Source organism: Aulostomus chinensis, chromosome 3, assembly GCF_037954235.1.
Source record: "Aulostomus chinensis isolate RoL2024-O1b breed Wild chromosome 3, RoL_Achi_v1.0, whole genome shotgun sequence".
In the NCBI taxonomy this organism is placed as follows: domain Eukaryota; kingdom Metazoa; phylum Chordata; class Actinopteri; order Syngnathiformes; family Aulostomidae; genus Aulostomus; species Aulostomus chinensis.
This window is the reverse complement of record NC_141322.1, coordinates 14496304-14523875: the sequence shown is the minus strand read 5'-3', so window position 1 is coordinate 14523875 and position 27572 is coordinate 14496304. Positions and strand designations below refer to the sequence as shown.

General features: G+C 42.0%; 2 protein-coding genes across 2 annotated transcripts in view; one reads left to right on the top strand and one right to left on the bottom strand.

The window, feature by feature from the left end:
* vstm2lb (V-set and transmembrane domain containing 2 like b) overlaps positions 1 to 16779 on the top strand; it is a 22161-nt gene extending 5382 nt beyond the window's left edge. The window contains exons 2-4 of the mRNA XM_086198847.1: positions 13968 to 14137; positions 15547 to 15591; positions 15844 to 16779. Coding sequence (XP_086054973.1) covers positions 13968 to 14137; positions 15547 to 15591; positions 15844 to 16137 — 509 coding nt within the window. The 3' untranslated portion in view covers positions 16138 to 16779. The remainder of the gene's footprint in view (positions 1 to 13967; positions 14138 to 15546; positions 15592 to 15843) is intronic.
* On the bottom strand, positions 16529 to 27572 carry tgm2b (transglutaminase 2b). The gene is made up of 13 exons (XM_086198846.1): positions 27499 to 27572; positions 24482 to 24661; positions 23464 to 23682; positions 22664 to 22782; positions 21714 to 21842; positions 21431 to 21608; positions 21178 to 21310; positions 20753 to 20859; positions 20422 to 20661; positions 18804 to 19079; positions 18560 to 18720; positions 18240 to 18376; positions 16529 to 17928 (listed from the first exon to the last, which is right to left on the bottom strand). Exons 1-13 carry the CDS (start codon positions 27506 to 27508, stop codon positions 17778 to 17780), a joined length of 2040 nt encoding a protein of 679 aa, XP_086054972.1. The 5' UTR covers positions 27509 to 27572; the 3' UTR covers positions 16529 to 17777.

Genomic DNA, 27572 nt, shown 5'->3' with positions numbered 1-27572 from the left:
CTGTTAGAATTCATATTATGGCAAGAACCAATCAGTAAAGAGAAACAACAGTCCATCATTTCTTTAAGAACTGAAGGTCAGTCTGTCTGGAAAATTGCAAAAACTTTGAATGTGTCCCTAAGTGCAGTCACAAAAACCATCAAGCGCTCCGATGAAACTGGTTCACGTGAGGACCGCCCCAGGAAAGGAAGAGTCACCTCTGCTGCTGAGGATGAGTTCATCTGAGTCACCGGCCTCAGACATCACAAGTTAACAGCTCCTCAGATGAGAGCCCAGATAAAAGCCACACAGAGTTGTAGGAGCAGACACATCTCTACATCAACTGGTCAGAGGAGACTGCGCCAATCAGACCTTCATGGTTGAACAGCTGTTAAGAAACCATGACTCAGGAAAAGCAACAAACAGAAGAGACTTGTTTGTGCCAAGAAACATGAGGAATCAGACCAGTGGAAATCTGGGCTTTGGTCTGATGAGTCCAAATTTGAGGTCTTTGGTTCCACCTGCTGTGTCTTTATACAACGCAGCAAAGGTGGACGGATGGTCTCTCTACATGCATGGTTCCCACCGTGAAGCATGGAGGAGGAGGTGTGATGGAGCTGGGAGACTTTGCTGGTGACACTGTTGGGGATTTATTCAAAATTGAAGGCAGACTGAATCAGCATGACCACCACAGCGTCCTGCAACAACACGCCATCCCATCTGGTTTGTGTTTAGTTGGACCATCATTTACTTTTCAACATGACAACGACCCCAAACACACCTCCAGGCTGTGCAAGGGCTGTTTGTCCAAGGAGAGTGACGGGGTGCTGCGCCTGGTGACCTGGCCTCCACAGTCACCTGACCTAAACCCAATTGAGATGGTTTGGGATGAGATGGACCTCAGAGCGAAGGCAAAAGGGCCAACAGGTGCTCAGCATCTCTGGGAACTCCTTCAAGCCTGCTGGAGAACCATTCCAGGTGACGACCTCATGAAGCTCATTGAGAGAAAGCCAAGAGGGAGCAGAGCGGTGATCAAAGCAAAGGGAGGCTGTTTTGAAGAGTCTAAAATATAAAACACGTTGGAGTTATTTCACACTTTTTTATTTCCTCCATAATTCCAAATGTGTTCATTCATTGTTTTGATTTTTTCATTGAGACTCTACAATGTAAATAGTCATGAAAATAAAGAAAAACCATGAAATAAGGTGTGTCCAATCTTTTGACCGATAAGACAATACATGCCAACTTCAAGTTATCTATAAATGATGAGTTGTATCATTCTTTAGCTATTATCCATGATGCTGACACACCTTCTAAAGCCTGTTTCAGTGTGAGCTGGAAACATTAATCATTTATAATCCTACTGATGTGCAATAACGATGATTTATATTACCGCGATATTCGTTGATATCATGAATCACTGGTACAGGCTGGATAGATAAACACTGCTGTGTGTAATGGTGGCATGTTTCTATATCCATTTATAGATAATTGTGGAAGAGTGAAACAGCTTGTGCACCTGCTTCCATAATGATGAGGATTTATGAAACTCAATCACCAGGCGTACTCGCAGCTTTATAAATCCGATGAAAAATAGGAATCTACACATTTCTTTCCGTGTGTTCAAATAGTCCTGAATTTAAAGAGATATATGAGTCTGGCGCGGGTCTGCTCTCACGGTAGACAGCCTCAGAATCAATCTGTCTGCTGCGCTAAACTGTTTCTGTAGCTTAGCTAATCTCGAAAGCTATTTTTGAGTCAGTGTTTATCTGTTCAAAAGCTCTCAGTTCTCCAGAAGTGTGCTCGGTGTATCGTTCCATGGTGAAGCATGTGAAGATCGTTGCAGTGAATTGTACTACCGCTAACACCATGTTTGGTTTCCCCTTCCTCAAAAGAAGGCGGGTGTCTTCTTAAATTCCAGCTCACTACCTCAACGGTAGAGAGTAACATTTTTGTAACTATGAGAGATTCCAGTTGTGATTGGTCAATCGAGGCCTTTTGAGTTGGATGTCCTGCAGGCATTCATAAAGCTACATGCCTTAATAAGAATAACATGAGGACAGGGGCAAAAAAGATCCAAGCAGGTTGGGGACACTTGATGACAAGCAGAGAGGTCAGAGTACCACACCTTCTGCTACTCAAAGTTTCTCAATGGCAACATACTCGAATAGAACATAATGATATCTCCCCGGGAGTCCAGATGGAGCAGCGTGTGCTCTTTGAAAATGTCTCAGAGCCCCAGTAGGTGTTGTCAACAACGTGTGCTTCTTCATGTTCTCACACACTGAGAGGAAACACAGAAATAGCCTCTGAATCTCAGGTCCCAAGGGCTATGAAAAATTCACTCCACAGGCCTCCAGTATCTGCAGCAACATGCAGACAGCTGCTCACATGATTACCGGCTCCATTCTTATTTCATTATTTTACCTTCCACCTTGAATGGAGGCTGAAGGTCTCGCAGCAAGCACTTATTTCCCCAAGGAGATGCCTGTCTGTTTGCCCCAACGCTGAATGTGAACCAAATGCAGCATTATTGACTTTCTGGCAAATTCCCAATTCACTTTTTTTCCCAGTAATATTTAGTATTTCCCTCATTCAGTAACTGCTTCAATGACATATATTGACACAGTAGTGAATGAAATAAATGGTATTCATAACAGCAGACGTAAGGTTTGACTTGTCTGTGAGAGTAGGTGTGTAACAACCGTAGAGATGCGTATCGTTTGGTTTTTCCCGATAGTCTTGTTGACACAGCTCTCTATAGCTTGGTACAGAAAAAAAAAGATATGATGTTAATAGAAACCTCAGTGTCATGTGACACTGGCAGTTCAGATTTCATTTGACAAACTGTTTGTAAGGGATGGATCAAGATTTTTGAATTCTCATTAAATATAGAAGACTGGAAGAAGGATGGGACTTCATGACTGGTCTTGACATCTTTTTTTCCATGTGGCTGGTGCTGCAGAGCACGTTAAACCTTAGTAGCGCGTGATGTAACGCCCCTGCTGTGTTGTGAACATGGGCAGTATAGATTTTGCTCTGAGATGCTTGACTGCAAGAGAAACATGCAGAGATGACAACAGTCGGCAACTCTGACATCATGAGGGGAGGCCGGCAGCTACGTGGGACTGAATTAAGGTTTCATGTCATTATAGCAGTGCTGTTTGCCAAGGAGCTTATTGGTACTTCTGTACCGACCCAAACAAGGCACCAATTAAAACCCGCCTTCAGTACCCATCCTTGTACTTCAAGAATGTAAAAATATTTTCAGTTAATTATGAAACTATGGGGAGACTGATTAAACTAATTAAGTTATGATAACTGTCTTCATTTGCGTTTGCAGCATGTTTCTACAGCAGAATAAAGAGCCAAGGCCATTTTTCCCATATTCACTAACCAGGCCTAACTCTCGTTAGTTACTTCTCTTCTTGCGAGGTTAAAGCTTTTTAAGATCAAGATAAATATCTGCAGAGGTTTCTCTTCATAACACGAGCTTCTTCCTACATCCCCCTTTGGGGCTTCGCTTATTAAAGCCATTTATCAAATTAGGGAAATAACTCTTCTCACAGGGATTCTCTTCTTGGGTTATTTACGTTCACCTTGGTGGAAGTTACAATGTTAGCAGGACTTTTATGTCTTGGTATTTACAGTGTCTGTTCCTTTCTCCTCAATGAATGATTTTCTCTCCTCGGTGCCCTATGGATGGGACTGGCTTAATGACCCTTTTCTAGCTGTCCCTGTAAGGTAGCATTGTTTCAGGTGAAAAATGTTTGTGTTCAAGAGGGATATTCACAATTCTTCAAGCAACCAGTGCTTAATTTCAGATAACTCTGTGGGCCCCCAATCATTGCTTTTGTCTTGTAGAATCTGAAATACTTACCATTGTGCCAAGCACCAAGCACGGTGGAATGATATGCTATATGCGATTTAGATTCTCATCAATTTGGGCTTCTTCAGTCCTGACTGACTTGAGGGCAGTTACAGGTTCTATTCTCTGGGATTTGAAGAGATATAGTGAGCCCCTTTGAACAGTACTTATAAATATTTGTCTCTTAGAGAAAATTAAATTAATAAAAGTGTGACAGCATTTGTTGATAGTGTGAAGAATACACAGCGTGTCTCAGTCTCGTGTTTTAAAGGTTTGACAAAGAGAAACGGGAGTTTGCAGGGTTGTGACAAGCTACTGCTTCCAGATTTTCTTGCTCTTTTTCTCTCGCTCACATCCAAGCACTCAAGGAGGCAGGCAGGCAAAGATTTGGGTGTCACACTTGCTTCTCGTCCATGCTAATAAGCCCTCTTTAATTAAGTCATTCTCCGACAGCTCAAACTCTGAGTATTGCGGGGAGAGAAGAAGAGAGGATGGAAGGGTTGGAGTCACTAGCACTGAGGCTGCATTCATCCCCTTCATTTTGCCTGGAACATGAAGAGAGGAAATATTTAGGAGTGGTCTCTCCAGGGTCTGAACAGTGTACCTTCATTTGTTTATATATTTATATCCTCCACCGCATTGCTTTCTTTCATTATTTTGCCCCTGTTTCATTTTTAATGAGTCTTTGGTGGATAGCAAGCAGCTGCCTCTGTGTCCTTGTGGCCTCTCTTCTCTCGAAGCAATATAGAGAAAAACGCCAAGGAGGACCACTTAAAAAATGCATGTACTACGTGCACTGTCAAACAAGGGTCCCCTGCCTCTGCTAGAAGAGGCTTTTCTTTATTAAAATCTAAACTTAAAAAGGCCAAGCTAAGCATACTCATTCTGTGTCAGCTATATGGCATTTTAAATGACAATCCAGCGAGCCTGATATTTCCCAAGAAGTCAATATTCACATCACAAGTATCTGTATTCACTCCTTCGCTCTCCATGATAATTTACCGGGGAAGTCAGAGATTGTGTTGATTTAGCATTTGACCAAGGTTGGAGGATTGATTTCTGGTGACGCAGTGGTGATTAAAGTCAGGAAACAGTTGGATGTGTGCTGAGCAAGCTTGTCAGGTTTACCTGACGTCAACACACAACTCCCTGAGAGATAGTCTGTTTGTCAACAAGTCATGTTTCACAGGCAGGTTGAAGCGGAACGCTTGTATAGCAAACTGAAAGGTAATTTGGCAAGTGTCCGATCGATAAAACCAGGAGGAGGGATAGGGATGGGGGAGGCAAGACGACAGGGCATTTGTATGGGCACAGCGTGACTCTCTTGGCACAGCGGGACTCTCTTGGCACAGCGGGACTCGATGGCGCCAATGATTGGGTCTGTACGGAGAGAGTGCTGAGACTATCTGTCAGAAAAAGCATTAGTGTGTGCCAGTCAGGGAACATGGTTTTACATTTTTGACAAATACAAAGAGCTGGATCCTTCACACTGCGGTTACCATGGATACACTCACTCAGGGCCGATCGATGATTGGTTTGAATCATTCTGAGCTCAGATATTTGAAGTTTTTCATCTAAAGGGTATTGGCGTATTTTTATGAGCTTGATGAGATCTTTACACTTGAATGGGGCAGCATAGTTTGGAGGAAGAGTACGTCGTCCAGCAAACAAAGGGTCGCTGGTTGATCCTCATCCCCCCGACCATGTCGAGAGTCCTCGAGCAAGATGCTGATTCCCCAACTGTTCCTGATGAGTAAATTGGCGCCTTGCATGGCAGCCTCCATCATCATTGTGTGTGTGTGTGTGTGTGTGTGTGTGTGTGTGTGTGTGTGTGTGTGTGTGAATGAGATGACACTGTAAAGCTAAGGCTGAAAAGCACTATAAAAAATTGAGTCCATTTACCAACACTGTTTTGAGTAAAATTTGATGAAGGAATTTTCTTTTTCCCGACACTCAAGACACTTCAATGTTTTCAACAGTTTCTGATGATTGATAATTTCTGATTATGATCTTATTATTGGCAGCAAGTGTCAGTTATCAGTCTTTTTGTTTTACTACTAACTGGTGTCAGCCCTGAATAAACAGGATCGGCCCTAATCTGTACTGTACGTCTCCCGGTATTTATACCACTGTGTGTGTGTGTGTGTGTGTGTGTGTGTGTGTGTGTGTGTGTGTGTGTGTGTGTGTGTGTGAGTGTGTGTTTCGGTTACACAGTATTTACTTTGTGTCATGGTGATAATGGATCAAAGCTTATCAAAGTGGGTCCATGGGCCAAATCTGGTGAGATGTAGCTCTTCAGATGTAGGACAAAAAAACCCTAAGAAATGATACTGTAAAGATCTGATAAAACTGCTCTTTAAGATATGTGGGGGCCCCACTTATTAATTATTGTAGAATCATTTGATCAGGCAGCAGAGTGACACTTGGTGTAGGGCATCAGTTTGGCACAAGTCAATTAAGATAGAAATGCAGCCTGCAGTGACACTGGAACAAAGAGGTTTTAACTGTGTTTGCTGTGGTCGGAGGCTCATTACTAAGTGTCAGCTTTGGCCCCCTGTCATGGCCCTGCCACACTCTCATCTCCTCTCCTGCTGCTTCCTACTCTGAGCGCCTGCTCAGCTCTTCTCAACTGTTTGCACACTGTGAAGAGTCCAAGTGTGTCTTTAAATTGCTCCCTGGAAACAAATAATTAAGCATAGTTCAACATAGTTTTGTATAACAAATTCAAATAATGGAAACTGTTGTATCTTGTCTGTACAGTATGATGAAAGAGACAACAATCCCAGAGGTTGCAAAGCTGCAGGGTTGTTGATGTGATTATGTGGGAGGTTGTCCCACAAATGTATTTATTTTTTCATCTTGCTGTCCTCCTCCTCCACCTATTGGGGAGGAATTTGAAATGCTATGCTTGGATGTGCAGTTGGAAGACATTAGTCTCTGTGTGTGTGTGTGTGTGTGTGTGTGTGTGTGTGTGTGTGTGTGTGTGTGCGTGTGCGCGCACGTGCGCGTGCGTGCGTGCGTGCGTGCGCGTGTGTAGGTGTAGCACTCTGTCCACCTTATTTGTCAGGGAGGCTGATACGATTGTCATTTCACCATTACAGTGGAATCATGGCAGGGAAATTGTTACACACACTGAAACACACACTAGCACCAAAGTCTCCCAAGATGCTGAGCACCTGCCAGAGCCAATGGGCAGAGCTCCAGGAGATGTATTGAGCTACTCGGAGGTGTCGGAAGAATCTCCTTTTGCCAGAGAGCCAATGACAGACTGCCTACTCAGCGGGAGGCTGAGAGGAGGAGAACGTAAGGAAGGGAACTGAATTAAAGTGGAAGAAAGAAGAGAACACAGACAGCTGGAAGATAATGGGTGGAAAATAAGAATTAAAGTGCAATAGAAAACAGAATAGTAAGCAGTGTTTTCATTAACATGAGCGGGAGGTTTGTGGGAGATGTCACCGAGCTGGAAAGAAAAAAAGCAAAGAAAGGATTTAAGCGAGAGAAGGAGAGAGGTGGTAAATTGAGAAAAATCATGCGTTTGCAGAATTGGGATGTCAGTGGCACACTGGAGAAATGGGAAAGAGCAGGACTTACCTTGCAGCTATAAGCTTGTCCTAGTTGAGATCTGGACTCATGGTTGTATTCGAGGACTCCTGATGCAGCGCCATCCTTGACGCGACTTTCACTTCGCGCGCACACACATCGTACCAGATTGCCGTGAGGACTCGGACACACTCACTGATTCCCCAGCAGCTGTCAATCATGCGGGACAGTATGGCATATTTGAATTAGGACTGCACAGTTCATTAATGGCAGTATGACCCCTCTGCAGTTTTCAAATCGAATGAAGATGCGATATTTGTTAAAAGGCAAATTGTGTCAGAAACTTAGCGTTCGCTCTCACGTCACAAAACACATTGCAGTGCCAGTCAAAGCAATGGCATAGAGATATTTTTCACATTTATGCAGCCCTGATTTGAATCTGAATATAAGCAATAATCTTAAGGTAATGGTGAGTCAAAGGGCTAAACATAAGTGAAAGATGTTAAACAGAAACACAAACAGTTGGAATCACGGTATAAGGACACCTGCATGGTAACTCATTAAAAATAAACTGTAATCCACTTGCTTTCTTTATATCAATGTATCAAGTTTTACAGAAGAATTTCAATCTAAATTACAATCCACTTGTTCTCTTCATTAAATTCAATACATTTCAACTCTAAATCAGTGCAACGCAACAACCAGGAATGTGCGAAATGGGATCTAGTTTTGGAAATGATTGGACCGATGCTGAACCAATACTCATCGCTGCAGATAATATTTTCACAATAGTTACCCCAATATAATTGTGAATTTCAAAATAGAATACTTTTGTTTTAGTCCAAATCACTGAGAAAAGCTTATAAATCGTGTATTTAGCTCATTGTTTCCTCCTGATGTGGAACCCAGGAAGACTCGTCGGTTGCTCTGAAGAAGACACTTGAGCAAACCGGTCCAATATGTACATCGGCCTTGTGACTGATAGCGACTGATATCATCGGTTCTTACAGCAAAGACTTCCATACATCATGCGTACGTATGCACACATCCAGTTTTTCCCATCTTTCACTCTGTATACCCTAAACATTTTTTGTTATCCATGAGAACAAAGCCTGTTCTCAGTGACAGATGCTGCTGTCTGCGCTCTGTTGCTAGCTGTTGATACAGTACCTCAAGCACAAAAAAAGGTGTCAGCACCTGCGCTGCATACTGAGAAAACACATATGATTGAAATGTCACCCTCTGTTGTTTTTCTCATATATTTTATGCGCAATGACATTCTCTGCTATTCCAGGCGTCGGCTCTGGGGCCGTATGTTCAAAACACATTATTTCATGACATTGTGATAAGTTTGTTCATTCCCTCGTGCTCTTCATCAGCTAATAGAGGGAGAGAGGGAAGTTACTCGGAATTATAAGATGCTGGGAAAAAGAAATCAATAAAAGACTATATTGCTTCTGCTCCTAATAATGTCATTAAAAAACAAATTCGGGACATAAACCACAAACACAGAAAGCGTAAAGGCATTAAATGCAGTATTACTCCAGCCTGGAGTCCTTCCACATTCTAATGTAACGTGTCCCTCCACCCAGAATGTGTTTTGCCTGCAGTTTGAGCTTCACAATGCAGAATGACGTCTGCATCCTGAAGGCTGATATGCTTTCGTCGTTTGGACGTGTTAAGTTTCTCTCATGATCGCGATGCACAGAACTTGGAGATTTGAAGCCTCCTATTCAAACCGGAGGATGGGGTTTTCTGTCCCTAAAGCCGTAGGATTACCGCCTCTCACCGTAGACGGAGTCATGGAATCGGAGAGTGAGCTTAAAAACGCGGAATGTGCTGGAATTGCCAGCACTATTCATAAAAATCAGATGAAAGATAGAGAAGATAAAGTGAGATATAAAGTTTTACTGAAGCTGACGTTCCTGACTGTGAGCGTAGGAAAAGCCAAAAGAGCAGTTCATCTAGCCGCCTCTGCAACAAGCACAGTGACTACACTTTACCATGAGTCTCCTTTTATAAAAAATACAAAATTGTTGTATGGGCATTGGGCAGCACGGTGGTGCAGTGGTCAGCACTGTCGCCTCACAGCAAGAAGGTTCCTGGTTCCAGTCCCGGCTCCATCACAGGATCTTTCTGTGTGGAGTCTCCATGTTCTCCCTGTTCCTGTGTGTGTTCTCTCTGGTACTCCAGCTTCCTCCCACAGTCCAAAGACATCAAGAGGGGACGAGGCTGATTGATACTCTAAATTGACCGTAGGTGTGACTGTGAGTGTGAATGGTTGTCTGTCTCTATGTGTTGGCCCTGTGATGGACTGGTGACCTGTCCAGGGTGAACCCTGCCTCTCACCTGAAGGCTGCTTGGATAGGCTCCACCCCCCACCCCCCGCTACCTTTAAAAGGATAAGCAGAAGAAAATGGATGGATGGGCATTATTAATTACATTGTAAAAACTTCATAAACCATTGATTAACAGCTGTAAGCGACTTTTTTTTCACTAATCCATTCATGAGGGGTCACTGTTTTGCAAGATGAAGGTAGGCTACAGTTCTGCAGTTCACATCCATCCTGGTCAAATAAACTATTTTGACACCTAAAAAGTGTTTGCAATGCAGTTAAAAGGATGCATTTAGTAATCCATTACAAAAGGGCGCTCGTGGTCAAGTGGCACCAAGATACTGCTTTGACTGTGGCAAAATGTAATGAAGCACATATTTAGGAAAGCTGTCTCTCCAGTAGTCAAGAGAGAGGACATCAGACAGGAGGAGGTACTGATACCGTCTCACTGTCCGTCTTCATTCTCCGGACGAATGACTGCACTGAATACTTTTGTATTTAAATGTTGAAATTGTATTAAGGAAGCAACTTTTTTTTTTATCCTGTAGTTTAAGATGATAAAATATTTTAGAAAAGAAATTCCTTGAAATGATTTTCATTATATTTTCTCTGTCATCAATTGTTATTATAGTTTTCCAGCCCTTAGAATTTCTCTGATATTTAAAAGCGTCCCCTCCTCGTCAGGGTGAAAGAAGTGTTTAAATGAGAGAATGTAGTCATGGTCTATTAATGTTACCAATCATTTCTGGATTATTTAACTTTATAATCATTACTTGAAGCACTCAGCTATTTCTACATCTCATGTACTCGCTCACCTCAAATTGTATTGCTTTGTTATCGGGAAAGATTTTCCTGTCATTAAGGGAGACATCACGATGACGGCGAACCGCTATGCCAGCTGTGATTACATTCTAGAACCGCGCTGTAGTCATCTAAGAAGCCATTTGAGCTGCAGGAAATTGTCTCAGTTTGCAGCAACATTTCTGGAAATAAGAACTGAATAATTGCTCGTCTGTTAGCTTTGCACACAGAGCAGCACGGAAAGAAAAATAATCTTGTGGAAAAGACGATTTGTCCGCTTTATTTGCCTGCTCCCTTTGTTTTTGTCCTTTTAATTGTAGCTAGAAAATCTCTGAATGAAATTCTCGTTTATAAAGTTTCTCCTGTTGGAGTAAGAGGCTTCACTCTCAGAGGGGAAGAATTACAGAGAACTCATCAGAAGTTCAAGTTAACACTGGTTTGTGTATTTATGTATTTAATGTTATAGCAAATGAATGAGGTTTGTGAATTTATTTAAGAAAAAATGATGTCATGCAAAATAGGTAAACACTTTGGCTCTAGTGTGACAGGTCAACCTGTGTTTTGTACACTATTAGAGAAGATGTATCATTATTTTCTTATGTTTTTCATGAATTTAGAGACGTCTACACCTATTACCGTAACGTCAGAATATTGGTGCACTCCAGAATTCAACTACAGCTCTTTGGCGACGATAACAGAAACGCTCATGGTGCCAAACTTAAATGCAGGATGTTAGATTGTATGTTATCATCATGGTCTCTAGATCTATTTTAAGTAATTGCTAAAAGTTCGTGACAAAGCCAACACTCAGCCGCCATCGCGCTAATCTAATAAGGATGTAACAGAGAGTTTGAGCAGGCTGGGAAATGCAGCCTTGAAATACATCTCAACAGTTATTTTTCAATTTCAGAAGAATTTACATAATAGAGGAGAGCACAAAAGGAAACGTTCAAGAAAGAGTTATTCTCCAGTGTATCTCCATGCTGCCAACTGACAAAAGCTCAGCAGTAATCAAGAAAACATTCCAGGAATTTGAATACTAAATATGGAAATGGCTTGTTTTGCTTTTTTTTATATGAAGCATTTTCTTTCCTAGGCTGTAAATATAAATATAGACTCTGTTCAAATACTGCAGCGTTCCACTGTTGTGTCAGGAGGCGATCAACAGATGTGTGCTCCGTGTTGGCTTTAACTATGTAGTGTTCGGCAGTCAACAGTGCATTAAATTACAAATAAATGTTTGCAACATTTGGAAATAAACATTGAGCTCATTTGAATTTTAGGGACCAATATTTGCATTATTGTTTTGGAGATGGATTTGGTCATGGATCTAGACAGTAAGGTGCAGGTGTTCTGGACAAGGTTTTAGTAGCATAGTGTTAGTACGCTTTTCCAAATGGAATTTCTTCATTCGCTGACTTTTCTTAAAGGCCTTTTTGGGGATGCACCGTATTGGATTTTTTTTTTTTTTTTTTTAGCATTTTTTCCACGACTTGCAGAGATGATCAAGTCTCTTTTGTAGTAGAAATAACAAATTGGTAAGCATGTTGCTTTTTAAAAAAAAAAAATTATTCTCTCCTCCACACAATCCTCTCTCTCTCAGCCCACCACACTTGCCTCGGTTCACCTCTACCCTTGTCTTTTCTTTTCACTTTTCTAACCTCTGAATGCCATCCATTCCCACACTACTCTCATTCTGACAAATGAGGCCACTGCTTGGCCGCAAGCAGTGGTGCACCAAGGGCATGACTCCTCTGGGTCCCGTCAGTCAAATGACACCAAAGCTCTCTCCACAGCTCCTCCGGTCTCAGCCCTTTCCTTCCATCTTACTGGTCCTCCCTGGGTCAGATTTTCACTGGGCTGAATGAATAACTTAGCGCTGTCCTTGCTCATCTTTTAGTCTATCTTTTCAGGGTCTCTTTTAAAGCATTGCACTGCAGGATAATTATGAGAGCGAGAATTACCTGCATACTCATATAAAGTCACATATTCCTTCTGCTTTGTAGGGTTTTAGAACATTTTAACTCGTGCTTTTGGTTTTTACTCAATGCAAATTAACGGACATTCAATCGGTGGAAAAGCTCAGATAACTCAAGGGTTGAAACAAAATTTGCAATTACCTGGTTCACATATGAGAACATATGTTGTAGAAAATTTCTCACAAAGTATTGTCAGGAACAGTAGAATGGAAAAGGGGGCAGCGACATTCATCAGGTTGTCAGAAATATGAACAAAATATGTATCAGCTACTGTCCTGCTGAAATATGGAGTTCCGCAAGGCCCCATTCTAGGGTTTATTAAAAAATATCAGTTGCAATTTTTATGCTAATGATACACAAATGTATATTTCCTTTTAAAGTAAATATCAATAATTTGATGGATCCTATTGTCTCCAGTTCAACTTGGAAAAATCAAATTCTAATCATAGGTCACGATTCAACACGCATTCCCAGTAAATGTTTAAAACTTAAGGTCACCTAACCTTTTCAGTTCAGACCCCTCAGTTGTGGGATGGTCTGTCAGAGATCTAGATACCTGATTCCTCTCCAAGGAACTATTTAGCTGCAAGTCCTGCTTCATGCTGTCCAGGCAAAAACATTGGTGGGAGTACAGGTTTCAGCTGCCATAATAATGCTCTTGTGTTGTTTGACAATGGGGTCGACCTAAGATGTGTCCTCCTCTATACAAGAGCAGCTGCCGTGCTTATCTTGCTTAAGAAGTTGTCTGATATTTATTTAACATGGTGCTACTAATCAACGTCTGATCTGAGCCCCAAGAATCCTTTTGTGTAGCAGTAAAGTTTTATTTGTTCAAATGCTGGAAATTATTTCAGGGAATGGGTTTCAATGAATGAGAACTTCAGGTTATTTTTTGCTGTAATTTTAGTTTTAATCTGCCAAATATTTTCTTTTGTCTTGTTTCTGCTTATTATGGCGGCACAGTACAGACTGACAGCCGGATTAACATCTTAAGTGTGTTTTCAGTTCACTCACAGGCTGTTTCAGATGAAATGTGTTGGAAAAATGTGATGCTATGATGATTTACAGTCACAAAAAAACGTTATCTGTAGAAATGATTGGTCGTATGTGTGTAGGAATGACTTCATTAGAGGATCATTAGAGGAATCCAATCCAATTATTCTTATCACATGGGAATATTTCATGTAATGGAGCTGCATGATGGTTAAAACCCTAAAACGATGACCAAGTAATTAGAGCAACTGCTTCCTAGATCTGACACCTCTTCTCTGAATTTCTCATCTCTATACTACCTACCAACACCTTGCGCTCCCATCACAAGTTTTTTTTTTTTTCTTCCTTCAATCGTGATGCTTCGGTACGAATGTGTCACCGAGCTCTCTAGAGATCCTTGAGTTGTGTTTCTGTCATTATTTTACATTTTAAGCTCATCAATGTGTCTTTTATTTCTCTTTTCTCCTCCAGCTCTCTTCACAGAGGTGCCACGTGACATTACGACTCAGAGCGGTGAGGATGTAGAGATGGCGTGTTCTTTCCGTGGGGCGGGTTCTCCCTCCTACTCACTGGAGATCCAGTGGTGGTACATCAAAGACCACCGGGACTGGCAAGAGAAGTCTGCACAGATCACAAATCATGTAAGACACATGAACAGTCTTTATTATGGCCGCTTGTCTCATTTTATACACCATCACCTAAAATGTAGTCCAGTAACACTAGAAAATACCTATTACATGATATGTAGATAACGGTTTGATAAAGTAAAATATAGATATTATTCTTCATGAACTAAAATGTTCACCTCCTACAATCCCAGGGTTTACCGTGGGATTCAAACTGAAAATGATTTAACATGGACAAGGCACCAAGACTGAGATGTAGCTGATAACATGAAGCATTTAAACTAGATCGATACTGAGAGAAAGTAAAGAATGATCTGGTTAAACTTTGACCTTGTAGCATTCTTTTTTCCAATTTGGACAGAGACTTTGACATTTTCGAGTGATTCACATATGATGGGCAATGCCTTGGCGCGCTGTCCATGTTCAAAAGTTTTAACATGTATTTTATAGTTACTAGAAGAAAGAAACACAGAGTTGCAGCTTTTGCTCCTGGGGTTTAGCATCCTTGCTAGCAAGCCTGCTGCCAGCGCAGGACTCTGCTTGTCTACCTACCCAAGGTTATAGTGGAGCCGGGTGGCTGTGGCTCTTGGGGGGTAGCACCTTTTATCAGGAGGTTCCTGGTTTGAGCCCCTCCTGAGGCCATGTTGAAGTATCCAAACTGCTCTTGCTGTTTTCACCCTCTGTGCATGAATGTGTGTGAACAGCATGTTGGCATCTTGCACAGGAGCCCACAATGTGTGAATGTGTTGGAAAGAACTTTTGTATTTATTTGTACTCAATATCATGCATGGGCATTTTTTTTTGGATAATTTTACTGAACAGTTTGTTTGTTTGTTTGGTTGGGTTGTTTTTAGAAATAGAAAGACAATTTTTAGCTTAATTTTTTTCAGTTGTACTTCAGTGTGTTTGGACAGAACTGCTCAAACTTAACCTGACGCTTTGCATTGTTAGCCAAGGAAGAAACCTTATGGCATTGAAATGAAGGGATAATTGCTAATTAGCATTTGCCAGTGCTGAGGGAACAGGTTGACTCTCTCCCATGATGAGGGAACTCAGGCTCTCCTGTGGTGCCTCCAGACACTATAATTGGCACTGAGAAAGAAGTAGATATTCAAAATCTGCTCCATACATAATTCATACCTATGCCCAAAAGAAATACCCCTGTTCCTCTGCGTACACGCACACACACACACTTTCCAGCTCCAGAGTATGCACTCCTATACACAGTCCTCATTTCAATATGTGCGTTAGAATAGATAAACATACATGACGTTCAACCACCAGAGAAAGTTATAACATCGATCCAAGAAAGCTGATTCTGCTTTGAAAGCCCGCTGAAAACTTCAAACATGGCCACTGTTTTTAGGAAAGCGCAGCCTCCATCTGCCTTCTGTCATTAATGCTTCCTCCATATTTCTGTGCAGGTTGTGCCCCTGGAGGAGACGTTCAAAGATGCCACTAAAATTAGTGTGAGTTTGATCCAACATCAGCTGTCAACTACATCAGGGTTCAGCCAGCATCAAAGAAAAGTCACTGACTTGTTTATTGTCATGAACATTTGGGATTTTTTTTTTTTACAAAGATGAGCTTTGCGAGCTGTGTTACTACACATGAATAGATGGTCTGTTAAACTTGAACAATGATAGAAAATCAGAAAAGAATGTGAAAGATATATGACAATAAAATGATATTACATTTGTGAATATTTCATCTTCTGTTAGGTGGTGAAAGTAGCCGGCAGCAACATCTCCCATAAGCTGCGCCTGTCCAGCGTCAAGCCATCCGATGAGGGCACGTATGAGTGCCGTGTCATTGACTTCAGCGGCTCCGTGGCGCAGCACCACCGTGTGCGGGCCTACCTCCAGGTGAAGCCTGAAGGAAGTCAGGGGTTCAACGATGTCCAGCTGCTGGAACATGGGAGAACAGTGCATGGCCACCACCATACAGAAGCTGGGGAGCTGAAGAGGAGATCAGCTGGCAGCACTACTAACTGCAATGAGAGCTGTGTGCTTTAGAGAGGAGAGTCTGTCTGCATGTAGAAGACTGATCTCTGAAGAGAGACGCTCAGTAACGTACACATCACCAGAGTTGAGGCGTTGCTCGTAACCGGACTCTTAATGTTTCACCGTTTGTTTGTCTACATTTTAAAATGTTGAATGCAAAGGGAGGGCACAATTTTATTCAGAGTATATACAATTGTGTTCTATTTGTTGCTTTGTTGTTCGTCTCAGTGTTTTTTTTTTCTATTGCATAAAATTGATGTTAATGTGACAATAAGGCTGTAAAAATAACAAAGAACTTTGATCGTGTCTGAACAGGACTCCTCCAGTGGCACCGGAACTCCAAGCTCTCATTTCTACAATTCTAATAAAACACTTGTCAAAAAGCTGCAGAATTTAAATGTAGATGTTTATTGGAAGAAAATAAAATTTTCTGTTTTCATTTATCCAAAAATGGTTCAAAGCACTTTCATGTGATTGTTATTTAAACTGACTGTATGATAGCTTTCAAAATCACCTTTGACAAAGTAGAAAAAAAATGCATTCATCACATTAAAATGATACTGTATGTACATTTTTTGTCTATATTCACTCTTGGCACTGTAATACTTTTATGAGTACAATAAAGTTTACTTAACCAAATAACTTCATCTTCTCCCTGACAGTGTTTTACTCCTCTTCATAGCTCAAAAATGACAGATTCATGTCACGAGTTGTTGGGATTACTGTTCCTGACCAGCAGAGGGCAGCGCTGCATGACAAATGAGGTGCTACTGGTGTACTCAAACCTGTGACCATAGTAAGATGTCTTTGCATAATGGTTATCATTTGTATTAGCTCTTATGGCTTGCAATCTAAACTCAATCTCAACTCAAACTCCAATTGTCAGTTTAAATAAAACAAGTCAAATCTTAACTAACATACAGAAGTCAATCAGAGAATTTTTGCCTTTTATCTTTGTGTTTCCATGCACCTATTTTTTCACACTGTGCACAGGAGAACCGTTGCGGCTGCGGAAATGACCCTGAAGGCATTTAGACCACTGTTGCTAGAAGAAAGAGGGTAAACATGGCAGAGGGTTCAGGCTGTAGACTTTCTGGGCTCAGACGGTGAAACATCTACTCATGAGAGGACCAGAGCCAGCATGATGAGTCATGATTACATTTAATTATTATTATCTCATTATTACATAGTAATCATGGGTCAGACGACGTGCATCCTTGACTCGGCCTTTGTCTTAATCTCAAATACACACCTGTTAAAAACCTACACAACCTAGACATAGACACATATGGCTGGAACTCTAGTCGTCGTACTGTCAAGGAATGCGTTGAGACGACATCATGATGGATCAATACTTGTGACACAACGATTTCAATTACGCTACGTTACACATATACAAATATTATACAGTGCTCATTTCATACCTATCATCACTTAAGAATGTGAAAAGGGAAAGTACACACATACATGCACAGATTTGGTTCCATTCATATATTCTGTGGTCACATTATAACATTGATCTGAATCCATATATCAGCAATAAACAGCAATTAAAGTCTTTTATGTAATAAAAAAGATGCAAAGAGAGGTCTATTGAATCAAATGTAAAGCAAGCTTTCTCAGTTAGAATGTCAGTAAAGTACAATAAACTCTCATTTTGCAATGATGACGTTCCTGTAGCCCTTCACGTGACTCAACTTGTTGCTGTCAAAGTCGACCACCAGCTTCCTGAGCCCTGAGTGGGTGGGAGTGAAGTAAATCTTCACCTTGGCATCTTCTCCGGGTCCCACGGCGGAGCCCAGCCTGTAGGGTAAATATTTAAATATTAGTGACAAGCACCATGAGAGCGTAGTCAAACTCCTCTGATTGCATAAACATTTAGATGACTTATCTTTTACTGACATACTTGGAATTTCCCTGCTTCTCTATCTTAGAGAAAAGTGTTTAAATGGTGGGGTTATAATATAAAAAAAAACAAACAAGAGTGCTGCAGGTAAGACAATCAGATTTTGTCATAAACTCATAAACAATCTCTACTTGAAGACTGGCTATTTGGGAACTGTGTTTGAATAAATAAATAAACTTAAGATGGCTTCAGGAAGCACTCATACAACCTCTCACTGAGGATGGATCCACCGGTCAGGTTGGCCCCCTCAATGCTGAAGCAGCAGTTCTCCAGTGGCTCTGGTAGAGGATTCTTCAGCGTGAGCTCTGCAGCTAGCTTCCGATTCTCCTTCGGCTCACCCAGGATCTGCAGAAGACAGCCTTGCAGTGAGTGGAATGCATTTGAGCTCGTGACATTTTAAAACAAAGAGTAAAGCAATAAGTCTGAATTTGCACGATTTATTTTCACAGTTACTGTCCATGAAAGTTGCTCATGACGATGTCACATTCTGCAGTCTTGTGTTTTCTGTCTATTTCTTGTTGTACTCACCCTGACTTTGATTTCAGGATTTTCCAGAACAATGTTTCTCACAGCCAGAGTTGCTTCCCTGGTGGTGTAGTCAACCAGCAGAGCCTCTAGACGGATTAAGTTGTCCTCTGTGACCAGAGCACCATACTTGGAGAAGTTCAGCCTTAGTGAAACCTTCCTCACTGGAAGAACACATACAATTACAATATACTGAAGTCAAACGTATGCACAAATATTTGAATATGAGAAGCAGTGGGTTGCTCACTTCCTCCGGGGGCGAGTTCAACGTTGAGTAGATCTTTAATGCCACAATTCCCTCCTAAAAAACCGTTGTAGGACACGGTGCGGGATCCAAACACCAGGCGGCACTTCTTCTCCCTTTGTGTGTTGTTGGTTACCACGGCGAACACATCAAAGTCACAGCCTATCCTCATCTCTGACGAGACTTTGATGGTGAGGTGGAGGCCGTAATTCTGTTGCTGCTGGAGCATCTTGTTTTTGTGGTCGGCCTTTTTAAAAGCCTCCCGCTCTTCAACAGAACCTGTTAATATGGAGGCAAGAAATATAAATTAGAAAGCTTTAAGTTTCCATTTAAAAAGCTAGCTTAACATTTATATAATTCAAGATACTGAGAGTAGGTTTTCTGTAGATTAAAAAAAATGATAGTGTAATTTTTGCATACAAATTAACATCTCTTACTTTCAAGCCATTGGCCAACATGTCCATATAAAGCTCATTAGGCTCACCAGCACCAGGTAAAGCTCAATGCATCGACATTATATGGAGTTTGTTAACTAGCACACCCGCGGTGATATTCCGCCCAACAATGTTTGACCAGAGATGAAGGTGAAAGCAACAGTAGCAGTAAGGCTGAGCCTATGGGTGACAAATCATAGGCAAAGCATCCAAAAAATGTGTCTGGGTTGATCCGGATAAAAGAAGAGCACGCTGGTCAGAATAGAGTAAAAAAAGGAAAGTGTTTCTGATGTGAGGACAAACAGAAAACAAGTGGGAAGCTTTTCCTCTTTGGAGTTTGGTAACTTGCAAGTTAAGTGGTTAATTTGCGAGCTAGTTAACAAGCTAGTGAGCGAGCTAAAAGTTTTGCAAAAGCATCCATCCATTTTCTACTGCTTATCTTGTTAAGGTTCTTGGGGGGGCTGGAGCCTATCCCAGCAGCTCTCAGGTGAGAGGCACGGTTCACCCTGGACAGGTCACCAGTCCATCACAGGACCAACACATAGAGACAGACAACCATTCACACTCACAGTCACACCTACAGTCAATTTAGAGTATCAATCAGCCTCGTCCTCTCTTGATGTCTTTGGACTGAGGGAGGAAGCTGGAGTACCAGAGAGAACCCACACAGGAACAGGGAGAACATGGAGACTCCACAAGATCCCGTGCCCAAGCTAGGGCTCAAACCCGGAACCTTCTTGCTGCGAGGTGACAGTGCTGACCACTGCACCACTGTGCCACCATTTTGCAAATCCATTGAAAGAAATTATGTTACAGTCTAGTTTCTTTTACTGGAAGGCAAAACAACACCCACACTGCTCCAGACACAAAAAGGTTCCTGCACGCCACCTGACATGTCAGAGATAACACCATCGTCCAGATATACTTAACAGCAACTTCCACTCCTGTTGTTTTGACTACACTTGATGTCAGAAGGGAGGGAACAAAAGTTCCACACTTCAGCTTTAAGGTCATCTTCACGGTGTGTTGAAATAGCAAACAGTATTTGTGATGAGGAGGAAAACCGTGTCTCAGTCAGCCCCCTCCTGGAGAATAATCTCTCATCCTGTGGAATAGTTCATGTCATACTCTTAATAGCGGAGCTGTTTAGCTGGCTTGCGTCCATGTGTTGTAGCGCTGCGCCCTACCTTCAGGGTACTTGTACAGATGAGTAATATCTTCTCTGCTGTCACTGCCGACGCTCTTGGTGCTAATATTCTTGCCCACCGCTGAAGAGTACATGACTTCTGACGTGCTGTGATCTTTTTTCCTCATGATGGTGCGGACATCAGCGTTGACCTCGGCAAAGACAAATGGTGCATCGTACTTAAACATGAGTTCGCCTTCCTTGATGGCTCTGACAGGAACGGGGCCGCAGCAATACACTCCTGAGTAAAAAGGACAAAACGACAAAAAACTGATGACGGATCCAGCTGGGCGAGCGTATCCCTTTCTGCATGTTTATAAAGTGCTAGTTACCGTCACTTTTCTCCTGAGGTGTGGGGTCACTGGCCTGCCAGCCGTTAAATTCAGAACGATTGAGGTCAGGTCTGGTCATCCAGCTCTCCACCCAGCAGTGATAGTTCCTATGAATACAGTAATATAATACACACGTTTCAGTTACCAAAGCTTGTCGAGGGTACATCTACTGGTACTACTGTTTGTGTAATAAACATACAGTATTCTGCAGTGCATAATACTTAAACAGGGTTCTCTGATTGTTTCTGCATAAAAATAATGAGACTGCCCTGCCATATTTATAAAATAAATATATATATCACATTTTTATACTTCATATAAATACGGAACACTGACTTTGTTCTCCTGAAAAAAATCTCAGATAATCAAGCGATCTACACAACCCAGCTTTTTTTGTTTGAATTAAAACTGATATGAGGTCTGACCAGATCATTTCTCTGGACTGGATGAGTTTTCCGTCTTCATCGATGTATTGCTCTATCACCAGGTTGCTGTTAACATCATGGGCTGACAAAAAGTTGGTGACGACTCTGCAGGGGATGCCGAGAGCTCTGGAAACTAACACAGACAGATTTGTTGGAACAAACAGAGCAAAATCTACATATTAACTTTTTGTTGCGTCCATCAGAGAGCGTTTTCTCTTGATAGGCTACTGAGCAGTGCTCCATCCGATCTTACCTGAGCAGGCAACAGCAGCAAACACCCAGCACTGTCCGTAGCGAACAGGCTGACAGGCTTGAGTGTCCCAGTTGCGCAGAATCTCCACGCTGCCCCTCCAGAACATCGGGCTGACACCTCCTTCATATCCACCTGTCCATTTTCCCATCAGCACCCCTTGATCGTCATTACAATTCACCTGACAGGCAAAAGAAAGGAGTGTGAAGGGCCTAGCTGGAATCAAAGATTTTCTCATTTATTTACACTAAGGGAGAGAAATGAAAAAGAAGCGGTAACTACACACCATAGCACTCAGAACTCTGGACACATAGACGGGGTTACTCCTGCCCGAGCAGTCTTTGCTAGGATCCCTCAGATATTTAGGATTTGAATCCAGAATCCTCAGACAGACATCCAGGATTCCGCTTTCAAACTGCAAAGAAAGAACAAGCATTACTGCTCCTCCACTGTCAGGAACAAGATATGAATGATTAAACATTAATACAAGCCAGAAATGTCTTTTTGAAAACCTTTTTCTTCTTTTTTACATATGCAGATGTGATTTCTATGCCTGCTATGCTGTACAGTGTTAACTACATTGACTAAAAATGTCCATCTCTACTCTTTTTCAGACTTTTTCAACTAAAAGAGGACTAAAATCAACAACAGTTAGTTAAGACTAAGACTAAATTTAGCTCAGCTGCCCCAAAAACATGAAGAGCCACAAAAAGTCAAGGTACTCTGTTTAATGGACTAAAATGACACCAACCTCGTTTTCTTTGATTTAAATGCTCAGACTTTGGGGTAACTACACATCGTAAAATGGATGAGGATGACTACTATGATGGAAGCTAACAAGAGGATTTGACACACGACTGACACTAAATTAAAAATAGCTGCCAAAATTAGCCCTGATGCTGCAAAGCCTCAGTGCCGCATGAGTAGCATACCAGCGTCAACAGGCTAATCTTACTGTATTAGGTATCAAAGAAAAGGCTGGAAACCATAAGACTCCCCTCACTTTATCAAACTGTCCACTGTCAGACATAAATATTTCTGCATCACGTGTTCAGATAGTGGGTATGTGTGTGTATCGAGGGAACACTTCATAAATCACTGGATATTAGACTTGGCATTTTCCAGTTATCAAAATATTCACGATCCAGACACAATTCTGGCACACTGTTACCTCTCAGCGTGTGTGTGTATGTGTGTGTGAGGGGAAGCTGACAGCAACTTTGTTGGTACTGGTACCTGGCCAAAGTTCCACGGAGTAGGGACTGGATATTTGTGACTGCCTCGAAAGATGATTCCATCCTGAGACAAGACGTATTCTTCCAAACTCCTCTCATTGTCCAGATATACTGCATCTCCTGTTGCCAAGAGAATCAAACTTACCATCAAGGAAATGTCTCATTTCTTCACCTAAACAGTGCAAGACGGTTGCAAAGAGGTCTCCATTTCCGACAACACCCCACCCCCTAGCATGAGATAGTCTTAGCAATAATAAAAATAATAATGTGGTTTGATCCTGTTCCAAATCAGTGATCCAGAAGATTCTTTGAGAAGAAAATCTATAAACTGATTTTGATTTTTTTTATGTTCAAATTCTGTATCAGTGTAATTTCTAGTTTCTAACTCAGGTCAAATATTCGCGAATACTTTGGACTGGAGTATTAGCCGTCAGACGCTCACCTACAATATGTTCATTGAGTAGCGTCTCATTTTCTGTGGTATCTGACGGTGATGAGAGGCAAAAAAAAAAAAAAAGACATAGAAGTTGCTAAAAGCGCCGGGGCTCAGGAGAATTGTAAGTGTCTATCGCTGCAGTTAGCCCCTTAGTTAATGTTATCCAGTTTTTACATAGAATTGTTGATTAAAACAGCTTTACATTCCTTCAACCTATTCACTGACCCAATTCCACATCAATAACTGTTGCAATGAGCTGCTAGCACCTCACCACCGCTCCTGTCACCCTGACGTGAAACCTAAAGACACAAAGATCTGAGTATTCTGTTACACATGAACCCCAGCATGACAGCTTGCTTACTTACCTGCACACCAGGGGTTAAAGAGCAGGATGAGCTCGAACCGCACTGATTGCCCCAGGGTCAGAGTGTAACGGCCTATAGGTGCATTGGGGGCAGAGCAGATGGACAGGGCTACCATGTCCCCGGGGGGGCTGGTGACAGCAGCACTCCAGCGGGAGGTGTCGATGCTAGCAGACAGACCAAAGGAGGCTCTGGTGCCACACTGCTCAGACGGTTGAGGACCTGTAAGAGAGAACAGTGGAGCTCTCAGACTGCAGTAAGGAGTGAGCCCAGAGCGTTACTGAGGGCAGTTTTCCCAGCGCTGCTTATACAGGGTTCAAACATCTATGGAATCTCTTCTCAAGCATAAATAATGATCCTAATAAAGACCAAATGAACTGGGAGTTGTGGTATTTTTAATCATTTGAGGTCACTTCAGCCCAAACAGCTGTCACATCTTCCACTTGGTCCAAACAAACCAAGGATCGCTTCCTTGTCAAGAGGGTAGATGACAGGTTCTCTTAAAAGACAACAAAATATCTTTAACTTGTAAAGTTTGATAACTCTGTGACAGTATAGCTGCTTCCTGCTGGCAACTACCACTTCCTGTTTAAACAAGCTGCCAAATGCAACTCCAGACGAGTAGATTATCTCTCAAGAAGCAGACCGTTTTTGTGAGATTTCTGAGGGTCGAACGCTGTACACTGTAGCCACTGTGCCAGGTCAATGTACCGTAGAAGTCAGCTGTAAGGATATGAGGGCTAAGTGCATCTTTTTCCTTTCATCAACATTGCAGCTCATTTCCACTCTTATCTAAGAAATCACAATAGGTTGCAAGAATGTCGAATCAGCAGAAACTCCCAGTTTAGGATTAGGGCATATCCCATGGGCTCTGAACTTCCTGACAGGATGCGAGCACAATGCTTTTCTTTTACCTTCCGTCGAGACAAAGACACACCTTTTTCAGTCTAAGAAGGTTCTGTGCATTTATCTTTCTAGTATTATATATGTTTTCTAACAGCAACAGCATTCAGTGCATCACCTGTTTCTGCAACAAAGTCCAGAGAGCTGATTCCTGGCTGGTAGCTCCCTGAGCGCAGGTACAGGCTGACGGTGAAGACCTGACCTCTCCTGACAATAAGGCGATCCGCACCGTTGAGATCAGTGCGGTGGTCAGAGTTGTTGAACTCACACTCCAGGTTCCAGCGTTCGATGTCCAGAGCTTCAAGGGAGTAGAAGGAGTTTAATGAACAGTAGAGCCGCTACCATTTAAGTTACTGTTGACCCTTCAAAATGGTCATACAGTAACTTGACTTTTTTTGTTCAGATGATGTTAAAATAAACTTATTTGAGAAGGGAAGAGAGTCTTTATGATTTTTTTGTTTAAAATGCTACAAAATGTTTTGGTGTAATTAGTAATATTGATAACAAATAATTCATATTTTTTGTTTTGATTTTTTTTGAATAATTCAGATGTCACTTTTATATCCCTATAATCTTTTTCCAGCAGAAAAACTATGATCTAAAAAGATCAGGGTTAATCTCATCAAAGAAAAATGCGTGATATTTTAGTGCAATATGACAATTCAAGTATCCAAGTACAAGATGTAAATGCTGTGGCTCTGAATTGGTGGAGTGAACCGAAGGTCCAGCCATTACATGCATACTTGTGGTTAATTAACAGGAAAATAGTTCACCAGTCTGGAGTTCTTCCTGTTATCAAAGCGCTTTGAACATTGCCAACATGAACTACACCCTCTGCCGTTAGCACAATAACTCTGTCAAAGAAAGTTCACCTCTTTAGTTCAGCCCCCCACTCAATCTGTGGGCTGCAGGACACTTGCAGTCATTAACAGTGAGATCATTTGGTTTCACCGGGGTTTCTGTGTGGATTTAACCAGAGGTAAACACAGACAGTCACTGCAGCCACTCCTTTTCTCCAGGGTGTGCTGTGACTGACTTACTGTTGGCTGGAAAAGTTCGGATCATCCTATTTAACGCTTCCACAGTGGCCCTTGTTGCTCAGCTGGCCTAGCAGCCCCACAACATGTCAAAATCCTATATGTTAATTCTAGGTGTTAAGCAAAACCCCACAACAAGCGACAGGCGGTCATGTCACGGTCGGGGGGAACAAACCGCAGAGACTTCCTGCTGTTAGAATCCATGGGGGTCTTTCAAGCCTCTACTGATGTTTAACTGATGTTGACCTTGATTCTTTCCTAACTGAACACATGCTGGAGTAACTAAATGCCTGGAAGATGACGACACCACCACCTAACTCGGGGCGGCTTGAGGATTTTGTGGGTTTTGCCGTTCTGCCTCTGCATGCTCATTCATCGCATTTCTTCTGTGCGCGAAAGTCAAATAAATACCAGTATTGGAGCACAGATACTATTCAACAGTTCATTGAAAAAAACATCTGGAGAAACAATATCTTTCTCTCGAGTCCAATAAACTGGGTTTATTTTTTTCACCTTTTCCTTTGAAGCAAGATGACCTCGATTGTATTCAAGGCAGGTGATGCCAATAGAGCAAATCCTCAGTCGGCAAGCAATTAAAAAAAACAGTGATGAAAGATTACAAAATGTTCCCAGTAAGGAACTTTTTGGAATCAATTTGTGTTTAGTCGCACATATAAAATTTTGATCAGCACTGAAACTGAACTGCATGCATCCCTCTCTCTCTCTCACGGCGAAGTAACTCATAGCAGCACAATGCTCTTAACATGAGAAGTAGAAGTTTCTCAGTCTTGACCCACACACCCACAGAGTTGCTCCTCGCCTACCAGCCGTGACCCACAGCTCAGACGGACCGCCTCAGTACGACCAGCCGCAACCTAATAAGGACATCACAAACAGCATCTAGCCTGTGTGGATAGTTGGTGCAGTGAAAACACCATTTAAATCCTGGAAAAGTAAATATACAAAGTCATCTCTGATGTGAAAGAACTTTTCAGTCTTTGAGTTGACACCCGTGCTAACTTCAGCATTTTGACTTCAACTGAAGTCTTTGTCCAACACGTGGAAAACAGGTGATTCATCTATATGGTAAAAATAAGTTCTAAATGTGAATGTTACAGTGTAATGTGTTGCTATTTATGTCCAAGGGTGGTGAGGAGCCTCTCCTATTCGTGCACACGCTGATTTTCTGGAGCTTAGAGGATGAAATGTACCAAATGAAAAACAACAACAAAAACAACAACAAAATCTATGCAGGTGTTTTATAACTCAACCTGGCTCCAGTTTTCCATGCTACACATTTCACGTGATGTTTTACTGCAGGTTGGACTATTCACAAGTGTTTAAATACCTTTACCCGTGTTAAAACAAACGACAGTTTGCAGGCAGGTGTCCGTCCCTGTAAATATAGCAACCGTTGACTGAGGGAGGCTTCAGCTGCTCTTTGCTATTATAAGTGTTAAGTCCCAACTAGAATTTGCCCACCATTCATGAGGGTCAAACATTACTTGGACGCACAAGAGTTCAAGATCCTGGGTGGATGCACGCTGCATGACTTCTGCAGCGTTGTAACAGAATACCAGGTGACAGCATGTGCATTATCACACACCACGACTGTAGAAAGCTGCTAGGACTAAAAAAACTGGAGTAAATTATCCATCCCTCCATTTTCTATTCTGCTTATCGATTGAGGGTCGAGGGGCTGGAGCCTATCCCAGTTTACATTGGGTGAGAGGCGGGGTTCACCCAGTTCACCAGTCCGTCGCAGGGCTATCAGGAGTAACAGGGGGTTACTGCAAGTGTTTATCTCGGTCAAGGATACTTAGAAATGGTCACCAGGGGAAGTGAGGATCGAACCAACGACCCTTCGGTTGCTAGACTGCCACGCTACCACCGAGCCATGCGCCCCTTTACAAATTATTCTAATGCATAAAATTAAAAAGTTGCATCCACAGAAACATCCGTATTTGGAAATTTGGGGAGAATAAAGGAACGAGATTTTAGGATGAAATAAAGGTGATCTCATTATCAAACTTTTCCAATTTCAGTAAATGAGCTAATAATAACTTTAAAATGATCATCTCAGGAGGCTGACACTCACCTTGAGCCATGACAGCGCCTGGTCAAAGTCTTGAGGGAGGATCTTGTGCTGAGCGGTGCTAAAGTGTCCGTCCG

What these genes read in the sequence shown, in the direction of transcription:
- tgm2b (XM_086198846.1), bottom strand. An exon ending in CCAGAGTTCTGAGTGCTATG is followed by an intron (nt 21,609 to 21,713) that starts GTGTGTAGTTAC and finishes TTTGCCTGTCAG; the next exon opens with GTGAATTGTAATGACGATCA. An exon ending in GGATCCATCCTCAGTGAGAG is followed by an intron (nt 17,929 to 18,239) that starts GTTGTATGAGTG and finishes TTTACCCTACAG; the next exon opens with GCTGGGCTCCGCCGTGGGAC.